Source organism: Pelodiscus sinensis, chromosome 20 (assembly GCF_049634645.1).
Source record: "Pelodiscus sinensis isolate JC-2024 chromosome 20, ASM4963464v1, whole genome shotgun sequence".
Taxonomy (NCBI): Eukaryota; Metazoa; Chordata; order Testudines; family Trionychidae; genus Pelodiscus; species Pelodiscus sinensis.
In genome coordinates, this window is record NC_134730.1 from 26,554,938 (window position 1) to 26,579,696 (window position 24,759).

Here is a 24,759-nt window from a genome sequence, read left to right on the forward strand (position 1 = left end):
CTCATGTGCACTGGTGTAAATCCAGAGTAACCCTACAGCCATGGATCAAGGGAGCTGCTCCAGACAGATGCCTGAGTCCCTGCGATCAGAACCTGGCCCTAAGAAAAGCTATTTTCGGAGAACTAACGTAAGTGATCCCACGGTTTGTATGTTACAGGCTCAATAACACATTAATTCTGCTGTGTGCGGGGTGCGACGCTCGCGAACCAGGCCTGTCTATCAGGCAGAGAAGCAAATGCAAAGTTGTTCCTGTCCCAATCAGTGGCATAATTGACTAGCTGGAACCACGTGGCCAACACAATTATGTTGCAAATTGAACCGAAGCCGGGGTATGCTGCTAAAGGGAGCTCTCGAGTGCAGCGGAAGGCAAAGCAGAGCTGCGTCTGAGCTATAGACGGAGAGGAGGAGGACGTGCAGACAGCAATCCGGTTACAGGAGACAGAGAGGGCAGCACACGACTAGGCATTCGTGAGAGATGAAATGATACAGTCATCATTACCAGCAGTAGCTTTATCTGCACTAGCATGCGGCTGGCATGGCAGGGCCAGCTGAGTGTGCCAGTTGGGCAAGAGAGGATGCTGGGGAGGGGCCCCCACATTCCCCATAAAACTCTTCTACTGGGAGAACATGGAGAAAGCTGCAAAAACAACGAGGAGTCCTTTGGCACCTTAGCAGATTTATTAGAGCATCAGCTTTCACGGATAAAACCCACTTCCTCAGATGAACTGAAGTGGAGTTTACAGAGGCAGGGGGATAGATACAGACAAGAAAAGAAAGGGGGTGCTTGTATAAATGAGGCTAATCAAGGCAGGGTGGAAGTGGCTCACTCACAGCACTGATGTGGAAACGTGGATATCAAAAGAGGGGGAAATTGCCTTTGTACTGCGTTAAGCAGTTAAGATCCCTATTCAATCCTAACTTGATAGTCTTGAATTTGCAAAGGAATTCTAGGTCAGCCGTCTCCCTTTGTAAGCAGTTTCTGAAATTCTTTTGTAGAAGGATGGCTATCTTCATATCCACTACTGAATGTCCCCCTATAGGTTTCAGGGTGTTATCATTTTTCGGCAGAGGCTGTCCAGTCTGGCCAACAGACATGGCAGAGAGGCATTGCTGGCACATATCACATTAGTGGACGTGCAGGTGGATGAGCCCTTGATGATGTGAGGAACTCAGTGTCTATAGAACCTCAGTCCCTGCTTCATTACTCCCCGTTACGGCATCAGCCCCTGGCTTGGGCTTGGCTGTGCTAGAAAGCGACAGGGCTTTGGCGAAACGGTTTAGTTAAATTGGTACAAATCTCTTAGGGTGCATGTAGACTACATTCCTCTTTCAAAAGAGGAATGCAAATGAAGGAAATCGAAAATGCAAATGAAGCGCTGATTTACAAATCTCGTGCTTCATTTGCATAATCTCGTCCAATCGCTTTTTCAGAAGAGATTTTTTTCCCAAAAAAAAAAACTAGTTTAGACGGGATTCTTTAAAAAAACAAACCTCTTTCAAAAGAATCCTTATTCCTGAAAAAATGAGGTTTACAGAGTTCTTTTGAAAAAGTGGTAGTTTTTGAAAGAACCATGTCTAAATTGTTTTTTTTTAAATCTCTTCCGAAAAAGCGATCAGACGAGATTATTCAAATGAAGCGCGAGATTTGTAAATCAGCGCTTCATTTGCATTTTCGATTTCCCTCATTTGCATTCCTTTTTCGAAAGAGGAATGTGGCCTAGACACACTCTGACGCAGGTAAACAGGCGCACCTCTCAGGGCCACTAGGCAGCTGCCAACACGTGTGAAGGCAAGAGGGGGAAAGGTTAAAGCCGCGTACACACACCTGCATTAGAGACGTGTACGAGTTTAGCTCCAGGGCAGAGCCCTGCTCACCCGGTACGCTGCTGTTCGCGAGTCATTGCTAGAATTACCTTCTCCTGCTGGGAGGATTATTGTGCGCAGTACAATAGCACTTTAGAGGCCCCAGCCAAGATCCAGGGCCATTGTGAAAGATGCTGTTTTATGGGGAAACTGAGGCACGGGGCAACTAAGAGCCAGATTCTCTGCTGGTGTAAACCAGAATCGCGTCATTAACATGGAAGTGTTTTGCTCAGGTTTACATGGGAAGCCAGATGTGTCTTACCTCCCTCTGAGACAAGCCCTTGAGAGCCCGAAAGGCTCGGCCCCTTGGCTCCTGGCTCACTCTCCATGTTGAGGCTGCAGGGATGAGACTGGCTGGGGATAAAGCTTCTTCCTGCCATGAGGGAGGCAATCCAGCCTGGTGACGTGGCTTGTACCCCTTGTCCCTCTTCGCCCTCGTTCTGACGGGCAGGCTCCGTCCTGCCCGGCCAGGCCAGGCCTGGGACCCGGTGTGGGAGGGAAAAGGGGAAACTTGGAATCTCTGTGGATCAATCCCTCCTGCATAAACAAGAATCTCAGAGCGATGACCCAGCATTTCTGCTGTCAATAATTAACAAGGGCAAGAGCAGCGAGAGCCACGGAAGGGACCACCCGACCGGCCAGTCACAGCAGAAGGGGAGCAGCAGGCCTGGCTGAGACGCACCCTGCCTGCATAGGGATTTCCATACCCAGCAACAGGCCAGCGCGCCGGTAAGCTCTGCTCCAGGGGAGCACATTCCATTTGCTAGTTTCACTGCTCCGCTCTTCCAGAAACCCTCCCTCTCCAGTCAGTGTCCCTACCTGCCACAGTGCGGAGGTGGGTTTGGACAGGGGCAGGGCCTTGGTAAAAGGGTCGGGGAAGGAGGCGAGCCCAGGGCGTTTGGGTCTGAGCTAGATCCTGGGTTGCGCTTACATTCAAAAAGGGACCAAATGAAAGTAATGGGCAGCAGGTTTAAAATGAATAAAAGGAAGTTCTTCTCACAGCGCAGTCAACCTGTGGAACTCCTTGCCTGAGGAGGTTGTGAAGGACTATAACAGGGTTTAAAAGAGAACTAGGTAAATTCATGGAGGTTAAGGCCATTAATGGCTATTAGGCAGGATGGGTAAGGACTGGTGTCCCTAGCCTCTGTTTGTCAGAGGGTGGAGATGGATGGCAGGAGAGAGATGGCTTGATCATTCCCTGTTCTGTTCCCTCTCTCTGGGGCACCTGGCATTGGACACTGTGGGTACTGGGGTGGATGGACCTTGGGTCTGACCCAGTCTGGCCGTTCTGATGTTTTTATGACCTTGTGCTTAAAAAGGTTGGCCACCACTAGCTGAGACTAAAGCTTTCCATCCCTCTGGAGGCTCGGCTGCCTGCCGTAGGCTGAAAGCAGAAGAGACCAGCCTGCCCCCAAACGCCCAGGGCCCCTGCAATGCCAGGGAGCTGATTAGGTGAGACATGCTCCCAGCTGGTGAACTACACCCAGGGGCAGCCTGTGACTATAGGCCGACTCGGCCGTCGCCTTCAACGGCACCCAATGATGACATCACGGGGCACCCGGGGCGCCCGATGATGACATCACTCCATTGACAGCTGTGCAGGCGGGGGCGCTAATTGTGCGTTCCGCCTGGGGCGCCAGCTGCCGCAGCCTGCCTCGGACCACTCCTGACTACACCCCGCGCTGCGGGAAAAATCCCAATGTCACAGCCAATCTGACGTGCGGAAAATTCCTCCCTGACACCAAACGGGTTGGGTCCGGTGTGCACACCCCACACTAGGCCGGGGGGGGGAGGGTACAGAGGAAGTCCCGCCCCCTCCCCAGCCGTACTGGGCATGCTCGAAGTGCTGGGCCAATATAAAAGGAAGCAACTCAGCTCCGTCTGGAGTGGATGCTGGAGAGGAAGGACTTGAGGCGGGAGCTTCAGCTGAGAATAAGCCACAGAGCTTGTGGGAGGAGGTAGGAGCCCCGAGGACCGAAATAAGCCGCCACAGCTGATGGAGCACCAAGGAGTGACTGATGTTGAGGAACCTGAAGATCCCGAAGCTTCGTGGGCAGCCACGCCACAGAGTACCATAAGAAATGATCCAGGGAGGGGCCGCAAATGGTATCTCCCACCTGCTGTTTCGGTGAGATTCCCCGCTGAGCCAGTGGTGGACTGATCAGCCACTGCCAGGGAGTAGTGGAGTCAGGTGGGCCCAAGCCCTTCTATAATGGGCCACTAGACCTTCCCTGTTGGTGGCCCTTTTGGTACTGGCTATTAGGCTACACTGCCCTGTAGTGAAGAGCTGTTCGTTGACTCTAGCTATTAGGCCATGCTGCCTTGGACGATGGGTCTGGTGCCTTTGCCCTAGACCTAGGACCATGGGATGGGTGAGGTCTGAGATCACCCCCCGGTTGTAACTGCGATGTTGACACATATCCTCCTCCCACCCCCTTGGGGGACGCAGTGTGCAGACACTGTGACCCTAGGCATGTGAGCACGACACATCAGCCAGGCATCAGAGACAGAGGAGTTTTGTACCAGCTCGGAGCCCCCATCTGTCCTGTCTGGTGTCCCATCTCCAGCAACGGCCAGTCATGGCCAAGCATTGGTGCGAGTTCTTGGGCTATTACCCCGACTCCGCCCTCTAGGTCTGTCTCCCCATCCGCCAGACACAATAATCCCGATCTGCTTCTTGGGAGGAGCAGGCCTAAGGCTTTGTTAGTTCTTGCACGACGTGTTACGCTCCTCCGGAGACAGCTGTCGCAGAAGAGAAAAGTATCTTTTCCCAAACACCAGCGGTATCTTGTCCCAAAGGGAGAGAACCCTCCTCCGCTTTGTGTTGTTGACACAACACAGGTCTGAATCCAGAGTCTGCTCCAGTTTCCTGCAAAGCATGTGAGATTTCCCCAGCTTTGCCACACTGGTGTCACTGTCGCTTTGGTTTTTGAAACCTACGCCATAATGCCATGCATCGTGAGAGTAGCATCAACTCTCCTTCCCAGCATTGGTAATGTTTGTCCGAAATGCAAACCGTTACCCCCATGGGGAGCCAAGCGGCTAAACGCTCAAGAAATGTGCTGGCTAATGCCAAGCGATACTCTGTTAATTAAGGATCAGAGGGGTGGCCGTGTTAGTCTGAATCTGCAAAAGCGGCGAGGAGTCCTGTGGCACCTTAGAGACTAACTGAAGTGTAGGAGCATAAGATGCATCTGACGAAGTGGGTCTTTGCCCAAGAAAGCTTATGCTCCTACACTTCAGTTAGTCTCTATGGGTATGTCTAGACTACAGGGTTTTGTCGACAGAAGTTTTGTCAACAGATACAGTCAACAAAGCTTCTGTCAACAAAAAGCATCTAGACTGCAGCCAGTTCTGTCGACAAAGCAAGCTGCTTTGTCGACATAACAGTGTGGACGCAAAGGACAGTGTAGATGCAATAATGCCTTCTATCGACAGAACTCTGTCAACAAAAGGCGTTATTCCTCGTAGAATGAGGTTTACATACGTCGACAAAACTGCTGAGTTTTGTCGACGTTATGTCGACATAACTCAAAGGCAGTGTGGACACAGGTATAGTTTTGCCGACAAAAGTCCACTTTTGTCGACAAAACCCTGTAGTCTAGACACACCCTAAGGTGCCACAGAACTCCTCGCCGCTTTTGTTAATTAATAGGGAGCCTGCAACACACAATGGGCCCCAGTCTCAATGACACCAAAGGAAAACAGCAACTCGGGGCCCCTGATGAGAAAACAAGAGGAGAATCCAGAGCATTCATGATGTTGATAAAAGGAAAACACTTCTGTTTCCAGCTGGCAACTTCCCCTGAAAGCTTGTTGTGCTTTGGCCTTGGCCGGCGCTAGAGTAGTACAAAGAAAAGCGAAGCCCACAATGAGAAAACTAGAGTGAGCAGATGTCCTGATTTTATCAGGACAGTCCTGATATCTGGGGCTTTATCTCATATAGGCACCTATTATCCCCTCCACCCACACACACACCACAGCCCAAATTTTCACTGTCTGGTCACCTTAACTTTCCAGATGCCACATCAGTCACAACATCTGCACCTCCTCTAATGTGATGTTTGCCATCAAGTGCCAACAAGGCCTTTCTGCCATGACTATTGGCCAAACCGGACAGTCTCTGCGCCAAAGGATAAATGGACACACATCGGACATCAGGAATGGCAACACCCACAAACCTGACGGGGAACATGTCAACCTGCCTGGTCAATCAGTCATGGATTTAAAAGTAGCCATGCTCCTCCAAAGGAATTTCACCTCCCAGTTACAGAGACAGAGCAGAATTCATCTGCAAATTTGACACTATTTCCCTGGGCTTGAACAAAGATATTAACTGGATGTTGCATAATAAAGCCAGTCTCCCCTGCCTTTCACTCCTCATTTTCACATCAAATCAAAGTATGGGACACTTCCAGCCCACTTAATTAGCCTCATTAGCCCCGGTCCTACAATGACAGGTACCTATTTCCCCCTTCTTTGTGTTATAAATTCTATACATTTGTGTTATCCCTTTCCAGCTCCTCTGAAGAAGTGGGTTTTGCCCACAAAAGCTCGTGATACTACCTACTTTGTGTTAGTCTCTATGGTGTTCCAGGATGGCTCGTTCTTTCCAGCTAGACCATCCAAGAGTTCAAACGGCCAGAGCGAAATATTGGCCCTAACAGAATCAGTGGCAACTTTCTGTTGTTTCCCAGGGAGGCCAGGATTTCACCGCATGTCAGTTCCCCAGTGTAACTTCATCAAGGGAGAAAACCAGCACAGAAAAGTCTGAACAATACGACCAGCTGAGCTACTGTCAAACCAGCTCGCCAACAGGCGGAGCCCCAGTTGGCAAAGACATTCTGGCCAAATGTGCCAACGCGGCCTTTAAGTTTTGGGTGTCTCTATTTTTTGGAAGCCAGTCGTCTTCGCTGTCAGACGCCCCCTCCTGTGCATTTCTCCCACCGGTTTTACTGCTCACAAAATCAGCAAGGCAACTGGATCGGACTGTACGACCCCCTCTTGATTCCTCCGCCTGTAGCGGTCCCCTCAGGGGACACCCTGAGTACTTATTCACCCGTTGTTCTAATGGTCCCCACGGGATTTTGACTTTGCGTATAGAACGGGCTGCAGGGGCGGGCAAATTCAGAACAGCCCATGTACTCTGAACTAGCATCCCCACCGATTGATAGGATCTGCTCTGATGCTGGGTTAGACATCAGCCTTACATCTTCACAGGTCCTAAAAGAGCTTAGAAAGCTTTGACATCCCCCCGTTTCCGCCCGAACACTGCTAGCCGCTGTGCACCCTTGCTAGCCAAAAACCATTTGAATCAGCCATGTAGCTGCTAATCGGTCATTTTTGTTTGGTTTTGGGACGGGGGTTTGGTTTGTACGCAGGTCAGCTTGTCCGCGAGCAGGTAGGTTAAATGTATTTCAACAGCCCATAGATCTGTGAGTCTAATTACAGCAAATCTTTGTGCACTCCACTCAGCGCGGAAGGAGGAGAAGGTGTGATGGAGCTCAGGGGCACTGAATAAAGCATCGGGCAACAGAGAGAAGCTGCCACTAAGAAAGTCACACGGCGTGTAGACATCGGGCCTGGTGCTGTCAGATTTATCATAGAAGGAAGGAACCTGCCAAGCACGTGCCTACAAGTCTAGGAGGGCAGGGGGAACTTCCAGAGGTAGAGAGAATGTTTCATGGTAGAGTTGCAGTGATCAGCACCTGGGGAAGGGCTGGTCTCCTTAGAGGTGCACACTAGGGAAGAGAAACGGAATATTCCCACTGGTCTAAAGGGAGAACTGACGCAGCTCCAAGGGTGTGTCTACACTGAACTCGAAATACGCTATGCAAATTGAGCTACACAGCACTTATTTCGAAATCGAGCACTCTTCCTCCGACTCCCCTTATTCCTCGTACAATGAGGGTTCCAGGATTGAGAGTAAGAAGTCCTTCAGCTGGACAGTATTTTGACACTGGGCATGTCTAGACTACATCCCTCTTTCGAAAGAGGGATGTCAATGAGACAGATCGAAATTGCAAATGAGGCCGGGATTTAAATTTCCCGCACTTCATTTGCATAATGGCGGCCGCACGTTCTTTCGGAAAAGGGCTTTTCGAAAGTAAAACCGCTGTCTAGACGCGGTTCTTTGGGGAAAAAAACCCTTTTTCAAAAGAACCTGTAAACCTCGTTTTTTCTGGCCTTGCAGTTCTTGCGAAAAAGGGGATTTTTTTCCGAAAAAACTGTGTCTAGACGGCAGTTTTACTTTCGAAAAGCCCTTTTTGAAAAGAACGCGTGGCCGCCATTATGCAAATGAAGCGCGGGAAATTTAAATCCCAGCTTCATTTGCAATTTCGATCTGTCTCGTTGACATCCCTCTGTCGAAAGAGGGATGTAGTCTAGACATGGCCACTATTTCAAAATAACTGCTTGCTGTGTAGACACGGACTCTGTTATTTCGGAATAGTGCTGCAGTGTAGACATACCCCAGGAGAGAAGGCGAGCGGGGCAATAATTGTGATTGGACCAGCTTCTGTTGATGAGGGAGACAAGGCCCCTCAGGGTTCTGTGTGTGGCCCACGAGACATTTTGTTTGCTGTTGACCGCACACAGGGCCACCAGAGTCTTCTGGTTTCCAGCCACACAGGTTGCTTCCCACCGGTGTTACTAACGTGACACGCACGTAAAGCCAGGGCCCGTGCAGGGAGGTGCGGGCTGAGTGCACACAACAGTGACTGTGAGAGCTGTGTGCTCCCTCTGCAGCCAATCCCAGCGCTGCCGCGGTTCCGTCGGCGCCCCCCGCACATTCAAGTGCAGTGAGCAACACAACCCTATGTCTGGAGAGACCATCCTGCTTACGACGGTCCTGTGGCCGCTGAAAAGGGAGGAGGGCCAATCGTGTGCCCCCCTCACTAGTTCAGTGACACAGAGCTCTTCTTCAGGTGGGGTGTGGATTTTTCACACCCCTGAGTGCCACCGCTGGGTCACCCTCAGTTTTTAGTGTAGAGGAAACCGAAACCTCCTCCGTTCCTGACATGGAGCCAGCGGAGAAGATAAGCTGTGGTCACACAGCTGGGGCGGGAACAGCACCCAGTGTCCTACCCCGCAGTGCCCGAGCTCACCCCTTGGGGGCAGCACTAAGGAATAACAACCCTTGTAGGAACAGACGTGCCTTCCCAAGCATCAGAGGGGTGGCCGTGTTAGTCTGAATCTGCAAAAGCGGCGAGGAGTCCTGTGGCACCTTATAGACTAACTGAAGTGTAGGAGCATAAGCTTTCGTGGGCAAAGACCCACTTCGTCAGATACATGTAGTGGAAATTTCCAGAGGCAGGCATAAATATGCAGGCCAGAATCAGGCTGGAGATGACGAGGTGGATCCAATCAGGGAGGATGAGGCCCATTTCTAGTAGCTGATCTGGAGGGGTGAATTCCAAGAGAGGAGAAGCTGCTTTTGTAGTTAGCGAGCCATTCACAGTCTTTGTTTAATCCAGAGTTGATTGTGTCCAACCTGAAGATGAACTGTAGCTCAGCAGTTTCTCTTTGAAGTCTGGTCCTGAAGTTTTTTTGCTGCAGGATGGCTACCTTTAGATCTGCAATTGTGTGTCCAGGAAGTTTGAAGTGTTCCCCTACAGGTTTTTGTATGTTGCCATTCCTAATATCTGATTTGTGTCCATTGATTCTTTTACGTAGGGACTGTCCAGTTTGGCCGATGTATGTAGCAGAGGGGCATTGTTGGCACATGATGGCGTATATTACGTTAGTAGATGTGCAGGAGAATGAACCAGTAACCCAAGCTCTGGGTTAAAGACGCTACTGATCCTCATGGGGGCCCTAGGTTCGGCTCTCTGGCTAACGTCCCCAGAGGAGGCAGCGGTGATTGGTTATCGAGCTTGTCTCCGAAAAGGGGCAAGACAGCGCCTGCTCCAGAGAGGCCAGGGTCTAGAGCGGCAGCTGTGCTGTGGGGTGGGGACTGACACTGACAATGCAGCACGGAGCCTCAGTCCTGGAGCAACACTGGCAAAGAGGCCTGCAAGGGCAGCGTGCACTGTGTAGGCGCCAATGTTCCCTCTAATTTTTCCATCCACGTGCAGAATAAAGTTTGTTCTGTGCACCAAGTCATGTGCAGATGTGCACCACCCATAGACACACACGCTGCTAGCTGGGGGCAGCAGTGGGTGCTCTGCTAATCAGCTGAGTGGCATTTGAATCTCTCCTGGGTGGCTGCCCAAGTGCTCAGCTCACAGAACACTGGTAGGCCCCCATCCATACCTGCCTCCGGCTGCTGCTATTGGCCTCGTCCTTCAAACTGATGCCGAAGAGAAAGAAAACATTCTTCCGTCGGCTGGGGCGGGCGACAACAATGTGCAACTCGCCTTCCGCCAAGTACAAGACAGCAGCAGCTCCCGGCCGTGGCTTCCCCACGGAAAGCTGCCTGGATCAAGGACAGCGTGCCAAGTGCCACCTGGGGAGTCAGCAAGGTACAAATAACCCTCTCGCTAGGATGCTGACGGCTGCACCATCTGCTCTCTCCGATCCCTGACACCCTGCGCTCCTTTATGAGCCTCATTTGGATATTTATTTCCAGGCTGTTTATTTTAGGGAATGGATTTTTCCACCCTCCTGGGGATTTATGAGGCTGTGAATGATTTTTCTTTGTACCCCTCCAAGACCTGCTTTGGGAAGTGAACTTCCAACCACAATGGGAGTTTCAGCCCCTCTTGGGGTTAATCACCTGGCTCTTTGGTCCAAACGGCTCTTGGTTTCCTGCATTCTCTTGTCTCTTCGATAAGTGACGAAGGAGGTGGGGGGAAATTGCTAGCAGTTCAGTGCCGCCAAGCTCTCCAACAAACCAGAGCAGAGGTTATTGACCCCACCCCACCCCTTCTTTTGCCTTTTTTCTGCTCCCGTCATCGTTACTTGGTAACTGACACGTGGTAAAAGACAGGCCGCTGCCCATCAATAGCTCGCTGCATGGTATACCTCACACGATCCATGCACAGATCTCAAAGCACTTTGCAAAGGTTGCATCCCAATACCGGTGCCCCTCCCCAGGACAGCTCGGAGGCCTCGTTAGCCCCAGGAAGTCAACTCATGAGGCCGGGGGGAGGGGAGGCTGTCTGTGCAGTTTTCTCAGCGGGGATCACTTTCCATTTCACAGCCATCAAGACTTTCCAAGTGACATGTTGGTCCGATCGGTCCTGCAGCAGGCAGTTCCAGAGGGAGCATCAGCACGTGTTTGTTCCCCCACATGACTGGGTTTATTGTCTTAAACGTGGTGCCAGGGAGGTTCCCAAATAAATCAGGATGCAATCAAGAAATTAGGCCTCACAACACTTGGGTCAAGGGAGAGCATTCTACGGAAGTGGAAGTCAAGACACAGGGAAGTAAAGTGACTCAGAGCCGGACCCTGCACCCGCTGCTCCCACAAAGCATCTTGCTGAAGTCAGCGGGTCTGCTCCCGTGAGCAAGGACTAGTCATGGGAGCATGCACGCAAGGCCGGCCTTTCCCGTGTGTCCCAGAGCTGGGAATCAACTGGCCTGGGAGTTATGGTGGTTCCAAGTCTCCTCCACTGCCCTAACTGTGTCACCTGCATAGGCAGGGGGGCTAGAAGTGCGCCCAAAGGAAACCGAGTCAGGATGGAAAGGCACATTAGACCTGAGGGCTCTCCTGGGGGAAAACAATATGGCCTCTGGAAAGAGAGGTTTTTTCTCTCCAATCCCCGCTTTGCTCCGGAAACTGTCCATGGTGTTTTCTCCCCAAAGAGCCTGAACAGGCAAAAGGAAACTCTCCAAAGCGGAGATGCAGACGTAGCAAGAGCCACTGGGAAAACCTTGCCTTTGTGGTTTTCCACCTTCACCCAGCCCCACTGCCTTGCTCCACGCCAGCCGGCTATGGGGTTTGCGAGTTCCAACGGCCCTTGTGAAATCCATGCGAAATGCCCTTTTCTGCCCCCTCGAGTCGCCTCTACAAAGAAGCCGCATGTGCTGCCAGCGCCTGCTAGGAACGGAAAGACTTGAGACCTGGCTACAGGGCAGGCGTGAGACTTGGGAGACAGGCCAGGGGCAGAGGGACACAAACTAGCGTCGAGGGACAGTCCAGCATCTGCTGCACTTTTGAACAGAGCCGGCTTGGTGAAACCCACCTGGGCTGGCTACGGGCTTATCTCCCTTCCTGGCCAGTGCCTGTTGCAGCTTGCCGGGGAAACCCAGCCCCCTCCGTGGGGATGCCAGTAATTCGAGGCCCTTCTGCCTGGTCCTTCCTCTGTCTGTGGGGCATGCCTCTCTCTCTGCCTACTTTCCCTTTCTGCAGCTGCCTTGTCCCCCCAGAAAGCCAGCCAGCCAGCCAGCCAGCCACGGCTGGAGCCTGCTTTTCAGCGGGCTGCTTGCAACCAATGCCTCCTTTGTAGGCAGAGCAGTCCTGCAGCTTTCCCGGCGGCTCGCCTCACGTATGGCTCCTTCTCAAGGCGACCACATTGCTGGAGAGCGAATTGATTTCCCTTGGATTTTAGAAGAGATTTGAATGGGAGGCCAAACCCACCGAGCTGCATCCCCCCGGGTGTTATGGACCCACGGGGAGGGAGCGAACCCTTTAATCCCTCCCAGGTCCAGATCCAGATCCACTCTCTCACCCTGCCTAGATCCCCCCCCCCCCGCCCCGGGTTGTTCTCCTCCCCCCAAGAATGCAGCTGCGTCTGGGCAGGAGCAACCCCCGCTGCGCCATGCGCACGCGGCGCGGCCCCTGCCCGCTCCAGCCCCCTGCAGAGCCGGGGGGGGGGGGGGGTTCCCCGCCTGCCCCCTTCTGCGGCGGGGGCGGAGGCAGCTTGCTCAGAGCTCAGCCCCCAGCCGCGCCCCCCCGGCCACTCGTGCACAGCGAGCAGCTGCTTCGCATGACGCAGCCGCGGTGCGTGGGGCAGGGGACGGGGGCAGGGGCAGGGGCGCTCTCCGCGGCGGTGCCGGAGCCGCACTCGGGGGGAAGGCGGCTGCCTCGCCAGGAGTTGGAGGGTCCCCGGGAGCCGGGGCTGCGGCCGGAGACACGGCGCCCGGGCGCGACAGGTGAGTGAGCTGGCGGGGGGGGGGGGGGGGGGGCTGCAGGTGAAAACTTCTGGGGGGGAGGCAGAGGGAGCCCAGACCTGCCCGGCTGGGGCTGCTGCGGACTCGGAGGTTTGCCTGCCGCTTCCTGGGGGGCTCCGAAGAAGGCGCCCCCCTCCCCGGGTGTGGAGCCAGGGACATGGCTTAGGGCAAGGGGGCTGGCTGGAATGGGGGGGGCGCGATCAGCTGGGGCAGGGTGGCTCTGGGGAAGGGGGGGAAATGGGTCTGGGGGAGGTTGCAGCGTCCTGCACTTGCTCCTGCTGGGGGCGGAGGGGATCTGTGTGTGTGTATGGGGGGGGGGGTTGGTTGTGGATTTTTGTCCCCCCCCCGCCTTTTCTATTCCCCCCACCTTTACTGACCCCTTTGTGGCTGCTCACAGCTTCTCCCCCCTTCTCGGGGCTCTTCTCCCCCCTCCCCTGCCAGCCACCAGCTCCCCTTGCCTCTCCCCCTCCCCTCTCCCCCGCTAGCTTTCCTCCCCCTCCGCCTCCCCCCACTAATCCCATGCCCCAGGCGCCGTCGGAGTCAATGCACAAGGCTAGAAAAAGCCCCCCTCCCCCAGCCAAACCCAGAAGGGCTCATCCCCCTCCCCCTTTGGAGCCCAATTCGCAGGGGTCTGCACAGGAGAAGCCCAGAGTGCAAGGAGCCCAGAGGGGCGTCTCTGGCAGAGCCCAGCGTGGTCCCGCCGCTCAGGGTGCCAATTAAGACGTCCAGCCGCGTCCTGTCTCCGCTGCTCCCGCGCAGCCGGAGCTCCGGCACGGCCAGAGCCAAGGCATTAGCCTGGCGAGGGGCGGGAGGCAGGCTGTGCCGAAGGGACTGCGGGCGAGGAAGTGCAATTGGCAAATGTGCCGAATTGGTCGGGGCGCTGCAAGATGTGCCGTGGTGCATCCCTTGCCCTGAGCATGCCGAAGGGCGGGGAGCGTGGTGGCCGAAGGAGCGGGAGCCTCCTTCGCTCCTGAGTCGTCAGGCAAACGGGTGGCACATTTTAATTTGTCTCGTGGAAATAAAGCTCTCCCAGACGACTGCCGGATTAGATTTACGGGGCCCACGTCCTCCCTGGAGTCACCCTACTGCCATCGATGGGCTTTCGCCGGGGCTGGGGTGGGCTAGTAATAGCTTATGTGTTACAAACCGAACAGGGAGGGAGGAAGGAGGAGATTTCTAGCCTAGGTGAGACCAGTGGTCTGGCTCCATCAGCCTCCTGCGTCGGATCCAGGTTTCAGAGGAAGGTAAAGAAAAACCGCTGGAGGGAGTTAGGAGATAAACTGTCTCTAGAGAGCATTCCCACCTGACCACGCCCTGCTCCGCACAAAGTTGCCTTAAGCCCCGAAGCAGAAGGGTTAAGCAAGAGCGAAGGTGCTTTCTTATTCTTGTTCTGTTCGCTGTTTGATTTCTAGATGCTCCTCTCTGTTGGTTCATTCGAGCCGGGCACAGATGAGAAGTGATTTCATCTGACTTGTCCTCGCCCGGGACCAACAGCACCATGGAGATGGAGTACGAGCTGCCCAACGTCACTGCCTTCTGGTTCTCCTCAGCCCCCCAGTTCGACAACTTCTCCGCCGAGACGTCAGCCAACACCTCCCAGAATATTACGGGCCAGCATTTTGACCTGACCAGCAATGCCATCCTGACCTTTATCTACTTTGGGGTGTGCATCATCGGGCTCTGTGGCAACACGCTGGTGATCTACGTCATCTTCCGCTATGCCAAGATGAAGACCATCACCAACATCTACATCCTCAACCTGGCCATCGCCGACGAGCTCTTCATGCTGGGGCTGCCGTTCCTGGCCATGCAGGTGGCTCTGGTCCACTGGCCCTTCGGCAGAGCCATCTGCCGCGTCGTCATGACGGTAGACGGGATCAACCAGTTCACCAGCATCTTCTGCCTGACAGTCATGAGCATCGACCGGTACCTGGCTGTGGTCCACCCCATCAAATCCGCCAAGTGGCGCAGGCCCCGAACCGCCAAGATGATCAGCGTGGCAGTGTGGGGGGTTTCCCTTCTGGTCATTTTGCCCATCATGATCTATGCTGGGATCCAAAGCAACTACGGAAGGAGTAGCTGCACCATCATCTGGCCAGGCAAGTCCAGCGCGTGGTACACTGGGTTCATCATCTACACCTTCATTCTGGGCTTCCTGGGGCCTCTCGCCATTATCTGCCTTTGCTACTTGTTCATCATTATCAAAGTCAAGTCCTCTGGGATCCGCGTCGGCTCCTCCAAGAGGAAAAAGTCGGAGAAGAAAGTCACCAGGATGGTCTCCATCGTAGTGGCGGTCTTCATCTTCTGCTGGCTTCCCTTCTACATCTTTAACGTCTCCTCCGTCTCCATCCGTATCGTACCTACGCCCGTCCTCAAGGGGATGTTTGACTTCGTCGTGGTCCTCAGCTACGCCAACAGCTGTGCCAACCCCATCCTCTACGCCTTTTTGTCCGACAACTTCAAGAAGAGCTTTCAGAACGTCCTCTGCCTGGTGAAGGTCAGTGGCATCGATGATGCAGACAGGAGCGACAGTAAGCAAGACAAATCCAGGCTAAACGAGACCACAGAAACTCAAAGGACCCTACTCAATGGGGACCTTCAGACAAGCATCTGAAAGGATGCCAGGAGTGCCCGTCTCCTCTGTCGTCTTTCCTCCCTCCCCCCCTTTATATGGCAGTGGCGCATAGCAAGTCAGGTCCAGAGTATTTGGTCTTCGTTTGCTTAGTGGACGGTGATGTGGAGGGCGGGGGGGGCTGTGCCAAAAGTAGCCACTCTGCACGAGGCAGGCGGGTTTGTTAATCTCCAGAAAGATGCCTCTTAAATGCAACTTTGTGCATGGAAAACCAGACACGCCCACTCGTGCCGGGTTAAACCTCCAGTCCTGGGCCAAATGCATTCCTGTGGCAACTGCCCGCATTGCCCCGGTGCGTTGCCCTCAGAGACGTGTTAGGACATAACGGAGCATGTTCACACATCTCTAGCCACACCCATGGAAGGTGGCAGATCCTGCCTTGTGCACTAGCGGGGCAAGTGTGCCACAGGGCAGCCCGGGGAGGCATTGCTGCTCGATTTGGTCGCACATCCCGGCGTGCCCCTCGCAGCATAGACCAGAGGTCTTTAGACAGACCTGTTCATGCCCGTGTCTGTGCAAAGCAGGAGACTCAGCGGGTAAGCTGAAAACGGGAGCAAGCGGACCTAAGAATCAGACAGTAAGACATGGAGAATATTTAATTCTGTTACCCAATCAGTAAAGGTTTCATTTGTTAAGAACGCCTCTCCTGAAGCTCCCCTACTTTCCGGAGACTGTTCCCGCCTTTATTTACAAGTTGCATCGCCTGCTGCTGGAAAAGCAGCAGAACAGGATGAAAGAGATGCCATCTGATGGCAAACAGCCCAGCCCCAGTACAGCCTGTGAAGATGGATAGAGCTGACTTAGATTTGCACAGGTCTCCTACGAGATTTGGCACCCAGCTCCAGGCAGCCTGGAATAATCTGTTTGTTTACACACTGGTGCCGTCAGATGCATACTGGTGGGATCTAGATGAGCAGTTACGTTTGTCGTGCACCTGTGATCAGCTGACCTGGACTCTGCCCACCAGTCGGCCCCTCTTTCCAGGGCTATGTCTCACCTCCCAGACCTTCCCTTTAGATTAACTTGCCACAAAAAAAAAAGAAATCTTTCCTCCTTTCCCTCACCTCTATCATTTTTCCCCTTCCTTCTCCTGAAACGAATGAGAGAGCCCGCTCCAGGAGGCAGCACAGACCACGTTCAGGCGTGGGCTAGTGATGGGTTGGAGTTTCCATAGTCATGCAGCTACTGCTTTTCTGGTTTTCTTCAGTGGAATATAGCAGGGACTTTTGGAGAGGAGGTTGCCCGAGAGGCATCTTTCACATGGACAATCCCTGCACTTTTTCAGTCGTCAGAGAAACAAGCCCAGATGGGAAGGGCCTTTTGGGTCGAGCATTCGCGATGCTGTCACAGAAACACCGACCTGAATACTTCAGGCGTCTGCGTGCTGGGTTTGGCGTTATTACACGCAGGCTCGTGCTCGCCTGCTCTCTCCGGCTGCTCGGCGATACGTGTCACTCCCACGTACACGCTTGCTGTGGATGGTTCTGGACGAGGGCTGGCAAGCAGAGACTCTGCGGGTTGCAATTTGCAAGCAACCTGCCATCGGTTCTTCTGTGGTGGACGCTTGACGTTGTCATTGCTCCGAGCATGGACATGGCTTGGACGCTGCAGATGTTGTTTAAGGAAGGTACCAAGGGAGAGGCTAAAAGACACTGGATGACTCGATGTAAAATGTTGGCAGATGCCAGGCAGGGTTGGTGAGGGCTTGGTTCTAAAATCCAGGCACCGGTGGAGGGGTGTGGTGGGCTGGGATGCTGGGGGAGCAGGCTGGGGGGGGGGGTCCTGGCCAAATTTTCATCGGTTAGTGGTGTAAATGTGGAGTAATTCTTCAGAAAGCAGCGCCGATCTTCTCCGTACACATGAAGGCAACTGAGTCGCCGGCAGCTGTACAGTGCGTGGGGGAGACTGGAGCTGCTAAGCTACTATGGCGACAGGTGTAAATATGCTAGCTGGATCAGAGAGGATTGCGTGCTGAAGGCCAGAGCAACCGGTCATTGCTGGGTTCATCTGTAGAGAAATCTACTGATGCTACTCGGATCTGCTCCTCACCCCATCAGAGTGGAAACCCTGGGGATTAAGGAGTCAGATCGAGGGAAGAAAAGAACAGGCTTTTCCCCCCCCTTTAAATCACCAGTAGGTCCCAGATTGTACCCACATAACCAGCAACCTCAACCTGGTCTCTTGCAAGAGGTGCTTTGGGGGTAAGACACAGCCCTGGGGAGATGCGAGAGGCCTCTGTGGAAGCACTGAGGGCTCTGAATGTTTGCTCTCCAGTGCTGTGGACTGCTAGAGAAAAGATGCTTGAATTACGGCCAGGTAGCTTTCAGAGGGGAAGTCCACAGATCACATTTACAGGAGGAAGAAAGCTTGTTCTCTCGCCAGTCGTAGGCATTTTGGCAAGGTTGTCAGCTTAGTGTCTGCAAACCTTACAAATAATTAGACACACGCCTCTGGTGAGGTTATTTCCCCACCCACACATGAACACTTTACTGATGACTTGGACTTTTCGGCTTAGAAAAGAGAAAACTAAGGGGTCTTGTTTACAGAGGTCTGTAAAATCTTGACTGGTGTGGAAAAAGTGAATAACGAAAAGTTATTATATTATTCCCACAATATAAGTACGAGGGGGTCACCAAATGAATTGAACAGGCAGCAGGTTTAAAACAAAGCAAAGGAAGTTTTTCTTTCATTCAGCACACAGTCAACCTGTGGAACTCCTTGCCAGAGGATGTGGTGAAGGCTAGGACTTTAACAGAGTTCAAAAAAAGCTAGATAGATTCATGGGAGTTAGGTCCATCAGTGGCTATTAGCCAGGATGGGTAGGAATGGTGTCCCTAGCCTCTGTTTGTCTGGAAATGGGTGACAGGAGAGGGATCACATGAGGATTACCTGTTCTGTTCCCTCCCTCTGGGGCACCTGGCATTGGCCACCTACACCACACCTCCCAAACCCACGTGTGGAACTCCGGGCTAGCATCCACATTCCCTGTCGAACTCGGCTTGACTCCCCTTTGCACAGAGCCTGGTCACGGTCATTGACAGCAATGCAAACCAAGCGCAACAGGGTGGACAGAGCTGCGTAGCTGGCACAGTAATCATTCACCCCGGCGTTCATCGCTACCCATGGTGCGTGGCCAGGGAGAACCTGGGTTTGAAGCAGGCTAGCATTCTGCTGGTGCAAAGCAGAGTTTCGCACGGTCGGCTGCCATCAAACGAATGTGCCTTCATTTGTGTTGAACCAGACTCTTGATATGTTCTTCTCTGAGGAGTTTTCCTGTATACAATGCCTGTTCAAGGGCAGAAATTCTGCCCTCAGGTACTGAAATGCAACCCCATTGCCTTTGTGGGGGTGTTAATCGAGGGTACGTCTCGGCTCTCATACGTAAGCAATTTCCCTCCTCTTCCCACCTCCCCGCCACCCTGTCTTTTCAAACACAGGAGAGAGACCAAGGAGTTTCACCCCTGCAGCCCTTAATCTCACTGCGGGCCATTATCTCTGGGCTGTCTGCGAGTTATGCCATTATATTCCATTTTTATAAGGAAGTAAATATTGACCAAGGCTTTGTGACAACAAATAAAACATACTATTGATGCTCGGGGGATTTAAACCAAGAGGAACGTGTCACATTAAAATGAAATATTAAGTCATGATTGCCAGGTGTGACGCAGCCGGGAGCCCTTTGTTAGGTGAGGGGTTAGTATTACAGCTGGGTTTGAGGTGCTGAATACCTTGTGGGGGGCAGAGGAGTAATTTGTATGGCAAGGAGACAGAGGTCTGTTTCAGCCACTCTCTACTGAGCCGTTTGCAGGACTTCCGCAGAAACCTGTAGCGAGCGCAGCTTTATCCCAGAGCCTGCTAGCACGTTGGGTAGGACGGCGTCATGTATCCTGTCTGCCTGCAGAAATGGCACCTCTTAGGCTATGTCCACGCTCGCGGCTTCCTGCGCAAGTATGGCAGTTCTTGCGCAAGAATCCGCAGAGCGTCCACACGGCCTGCCCGCTCTTGCGCAAGGAAATTTACAGTACGGCGTGGTAAGAGAGGGCTTCTTGCACAAGAGCTATGCTCTTTTTTAACAGGTGTAAGCCTCTTGCGCAGGAGCTCTTGTGCAAGAGGGCAGTGTGGACGTTCGGCCGGGGTTTCTTGTGCAAGAAATCCCTATGGCTAAAATGGCCATCAGAGCTTTCTTGCGCAAGAGAGCATCCACACTGCCATGGATGCTGTTGTGCAAAAGCACATCTCGCACATGGCAGTGTGGACGTTTGCTTGTGCAAGAGTTCCTGCACAAGAACCCTTGCACAAGACGCCGCTAGTGTAGACGTAGCCTTAGAGTTTTAAACCAGCGGAAATGACGGGACCTCGCTTCTGTCAGTGTAAACGGGACTTAATGGCAATTTAGTTTCCACCCGCTGCCGGCCGACTTAGACCAATCCAAACAAGACTCTTGGTTTTACACGAATAGGAGGCCCCAGTTTGGTTTTAAATCGCAAATGAACAAATGCAGTTTTGCTGGAGTGGACCCGGGGAAGAAGAAGGAAAGAGGTGGCTGGCTGTGATGTGTGTTGAAGAGCAAAACCCTTTGGAAAATGAATTGCTTGGCTACTTAATACTATGCACATCGTGGGGCTCAGCCTCTGCTCCCAAGAACCACGGCTCAGTTAAGGCCAACTTTTGCCAAAAGAGGCCTCTGATTTGGGGTGCTTCGCTCCCCACTTTGCTCCTGGCTTTCAAAGGGCTGACCCCCTCTCTCCCCCAGCTGCAGCTGGAATCATTAAGTGCAGAAAGTCAGCCGGACCCCAGGACTCAAGTCCCACTTATTAAAATGCTGGGCCATAATGAGGGTTAATGAAGCTCCGCTGGTTCCCCAGCCACACTTGAGGCAAGAGAAATAGTCCATGAAATGGCTTGGGCCTGATCCAGGACTGGGACTTAGCCCAAATTCCTAGGATGGGAGAGCAGAAGGACCTCCTGCGGCCCCAGGGCTGAGAATCGTCAGCCTTGGGGAACTCGGAGCCTCCACTTGGGTGCAGGGAGGGATCCAGCAAAACCTCCCACTGTGGGAGTTAAGGGGGAGCATCGCGGGCAGCTGCAAGGTGAGGGGGGCAAAGGAAGCTGATGGGAACTGTCTGGGTCCTGTGTCCAAGAGGCTTTGCTCAGGGACAGGGGTTTGCAGGCACATGCCCAACAAACACCAATGCCCAGAGGCCCCACCCGAAGCAGGGAGCCACGGGCCTCCTGCGGGGAGGGGTGTGAGGATGGGCTGGTGGGATGCGGCTTCCATGCATCCTCCTCCATCACCCCAGTCAGCAGCTGAGCCGTCTGCCCATGTTCCACAGGCAGGATTCTCCCTGGAGTAAGCGGGGGTGCCATCAGGAATTAACCCTCTCTGGAAGAACTGAGGAGTCCCATGCACTGCCTCTGCCGCTCCCTCTCCTCCCATGCACTGGGCTCAGCTCGTAACTGGAGCGGTTCCTCTTCCTGCAGATCCTACAGCCTGCTCCGGGCTGCGTCCCCGGGTGGGCCCGAGGACTGCCGCAGGTCCGGATTGAGATGGACTGCGGCAGCACTCAGCGGGCTAAGCCCCGAACTCGCACAGGAACGTTCCCTGCCTGAGGAGAGAACCGTTCTCCTTCCGATTCTTCGGCCAAAAAGATTCCGCCGTTCAGCCATGCCCGTCACGTGCCGGATTTGCAAGGGACCATGTCCTGCCTACATGGCGCATTGGGAAAAGCCTCGTGTGCCCCTCGCCATGCCAAAGCGCCTGCCTCGGTGAACGTCACAGCAGGCGTGTTGATTGGGGAGGGCTTGCGGTGATGTGAAAGGGGAGCGGGAGGAGGCGTTTTTTCCACACTGCAGACTTCCCCTTCGGCTCATTCACGAAGTTAATTAAAACGCCTCTTGGTCCTAGCTGGGGCTGCTGTAGCAGAGCCCAATAGATCTCAAGGATATTGGGAAGCAGAGAGAGAGAGAACCACTAAAGCTTGGCTAAGAAAAGAGCTAGATACATTCATGGAGGTTAGGTCCATCCGTGGCTATTAGCCAGGTATTAGCCTAAATCCCTAGCCTCTGTGTGTCTGGAAATGGGTGACGGGAGAGATCACGTGAGGATTCCCTGTTCTGTTCCCTCCCTCTGGGGCATCAGGCATGGGTTTCCTTCTGTCCTGCATGGGCCTGGCCCTGCACTCCATGGGCTTACAGATGCTTTGTTGCTTGCAGGGTTGTTTGAGTGCTGGGCTGCGTGTGTTGCTTTGTTTACTGTAGGGCTGCTGCGCAGAGGCGCTGAATGGCACGCGTGGGATCGTGGCGAGTGCCAGTTTCGTTGTAGGTGGCTGTGCATGCTGGTTTGTCATTGGACCACTGCTGCTCCGGAGGGCTAGGCCGGCCACGCTGGTCCGGACCTGGACATGCTCTCGGCGTAGCTGATGTGCCAGGCTGCAGAGAGGGTTGAGGACATGGACAAATATCCCGGAAGAAGTCGGTCCTGAGATGTCGGAACCCTCTGTTGTCGTCGCGCGGCTGGTGTGTCTGTCCCGACCAGCCACTGAACATCAGCGTGGCCGCCGAGCCGTGGTCGAAGGAACCGAACTCATCAAGTAGGGCTGCTTTGCAGGTCTCCAGCACCTCCTCTTAAACCCTCAGGAATTCATTGATCCCTGCGACCCACCGGCGAACAAAAAGACTTACCGCCCTCCCCCCATGTTCCAGACCAGGACAGAGCGACAGCGACTTGCTCAAAGCGCACAGCGAGACTGTCCTCGGACCAGAAAGAGAACCCAGGAGTAGGCACTCCCAGCCTTTTTGTTAGCCACAAACCCTGCTTCCTCGCATCAGATCATGCCACCAACGGACTGGGGGGCGGGAAGCTATCAGCAAAACTGGAAGGAAGTGGGGGAAAATCTTGCCAGAATCCCCCAGGTGGCCGTCTTCGGCTGTTCTGGCAATAACCAGACAACTTTGGAATAAATTTCAGGGCAGGGCAATGGAGCGCACTAGAGACAATTATCCTCTGAATCTCCAACAAGCAGAGGGAGAGGGGGCAAGCCAGGAAAGGCAGGCAGCTGCTTCTCGCTCAGTCTCTGCACAAGTAGCAACTCTGGACTGGCGGCCAGTGAGTCCATCTCTGTTCAGCCTTGTTGCAGGGAGAAGGCACGCGGCGGCTAGCTCCACCAATGGCTATTAGCCCAGATGGTCAGGGATGCAGCCCCATGCCCCGGGGTCCCCGAATCTGTCAAACAGCAGGATGGTGAGCTGTTAATTTCCCTGTTCTGTTCATTGCCTCTGAAGCATCAGGCCCTGGCCGTTGTGTGAAGCCAGGATGCTGGGCTAGCCGGGCCATTGGCAGATCGGCGTGGCTGTTCCGATCTGTGTCTCCTACCATGGCCTGAATCCCGCCAATGGATTTGCCAATGCTTCGGGCACGGTGGAGACCGGCTGTGTGAGGACAGAGACGTTCACGGGAGGCTTGCTCTGCCGTCTGTCACGTACCTCTTGTGAGCATGCAGCGAGGGCGCCGCAGCTCTCCAGCCCTGCGCCTCCCACCCACATTAAAACCCAATGGTGGCCGTGCAGCCTAGTGGTCAGAGCAGGAGCTGGCACGTCTGGGTGGTAGGTCCATTTCCCCCACCAATTTGCCGTGCGACACCGAGTCTGAAACAGGGACGTGCCTAACCCCTAGATGCCAGCTTTGCACAGCACGGGAAGAGGCGCAGCTGGAAGGCGCGAGGGAAATGCAGAACACTGTCAGCCGGTACAGGCCAGAAGGATGAAGGGCTCCGGGCCTCATGTGGATGTACAGCACCCGGCGCGCTCAGGGCCCCCAGTGCTCTTAATGAATCGATATCAGAGAGAGATTCTCTCCCTTTGCCCTGGGATTAGCAAAGTCAGCGATTCCAAGCCAGAAGGGCCCCCCCACAGGTGGGGGGGTCTTCGCAGAACGAATTCACAGCTGCTCAGAGAGACCCTCTCCCCGTCCCTCTCCCCAGGAGCCAACACCACAGAAACTCCTGGCCATTCTTGTCAGGCTTGCCCCTCTGAGCCTCTGCCAGGCTCGGGTCCGTTGGCCTCCACGGGCGTCAGGCGCGCGCCGCTCCTGGCAGGATCGGGCCCCTGAGCTACATTTGCGATTCCTCTCTGCCTTCAGCATCCCTCTCAGAGCGGGCGCGTGGCGTGAGCGAAAGCATGGATGCCCGTCTCCATGGCGACGCGGTGGCCATCACTTCACAAACGTTTTAGAGCGTCGGGGACGGCCGAGACCAGTCCTGCCCAATGGGGACATCACCGTTCTCCTCTGCCCGTCCTCGCTGGGGGCCCTGCTCCCTGCAGGAGCATGATGGGGCGGGGACAGACGGACAGGAAATTGTGTTTTGTGCTTAACCCTTGTAGGTGCACGGTGGGGGCTGTACAGCCACGCGCACAGCACAGAGCAAAGCCATGCATCCTTTGCTTGATCCAACGCACTGGCTGAACATGAACCAGGCTCTCCCATGCTGGGGAGGTAACGCTTAGGAATCCTGGGTTTCAGATGGGGGAAATCAAGGCGGGGGGGCAGGTGACACGATAGGAAAGGTCCCTGACGCACCCAGCGGGTTGACAATATTGTAGTTAAGGGGTGAGGATGGTCGTGGGCGAGCGTGTAACGAGAGGCGCCGTGTTTTCGGTTCGCGGAGGACGAGGGACAGGCACCCATGCAGGTGCTAGAGTCGATGTGCTGGGCGCTCATTGGGAGCGGGGCCCTGCAAGGAGCTGAGTGCTGCTCATTGGTAGTGGAGGGCATTTGGAACCTGGCATAGGTGAGCAAAAGAGAAACTGCACGTGGGCTCCGGTGGGGCCAGCCAGGCAGGGACTAATAATGCAGGCAGGGGCCTGGAGGGGGGTCTTTTGGCCAGCTCATGGTCACCTTCCTGAGGTCTTACCCTGCTTCTCCACACTCCACCTCTTTGCTCTGTTTTTTCTGAGTCCCCTACCACTGTCGGGGGGACCTGCCAGGCCCAGAACTTGCTCCCCTGTGTGGTATAAGCCCTGAATTCAAAGCTAGCCTTAAAGCTGACTTGTGTGGCCATCGGCCTGTCTGGGTGGGACCCTGGGGGATCCCAAAGCACTCCGCTTTATCCGGGCCCCACATTTGGAGCGTTTCTCCTGGTCGAACGAGAAGTCCTGTGGCACCTTATAGACTAACAGAGTTATTGGAGCATGAGCTTTCGTGGGCAAAGACC

At 54.2% G+C, this 24,759-nt stretch overlaps 2 protein-coding genes across 3 annotated transcripts in view; one reads left to right on the forward strand and one right to left on the reverse strand.

Moving 5' to 3' along the window:
* The window catches only part of SLC39A11 (solute carrier family 39 member 11), a 309,601-nt gene extending 307,287 nt beyond the window's left edge, over positions 1-2,314 (reverse strand). Inside the window, exon 1 of the mRNA XM_075904010.1 lies at positions 2,126-2,314. The gene's annotated coding sequence lies outside the window, so the exon portion shown is untranslated. The remainder of the gene's footprint in view (positions 1-2,125) is intronic.
* On the forward strand, positions 1-24,759 carry SSTR2 (somatostatin receptor 2). Of its 2 annotated transcripts, XM_006119066.3 has the most exons (3): positions 1-127; positions 2,461-2,592; positions 14,331-24,759. In XM_006119066.3, exon 3 carries the CDS (start codon positions 14,417-14,419, stop codon positions 15,530-15,532), a length of 1,116 nt encoding a protein of 371 aa, XP_006119128.1. In that variant the 5' UTR covers positions 1-127; positions 2,461-2,592; positions 14,331-14,416; the 3' UTR covers positions 15,533-24,759. The 2 variants fall into 2 exon arrangements, with proteins under 2 accessions (XP_006119128.1, XP_075760123.1); XM_075904008.1 differs by lacking the exons at positions 1-127; positions 2,461-2,592 and adding an exon at positions 9,292-12,900.

Excerpts from the sequence above, each read along its gene's own strand:
- SSTR2 (XM_006119066.3), top strand. The coding sequence starts at position 14,417 with ATGGAGATGGAGTACGAGCTGCCCAACGTCACTGCCTTCTGGTTCTCC.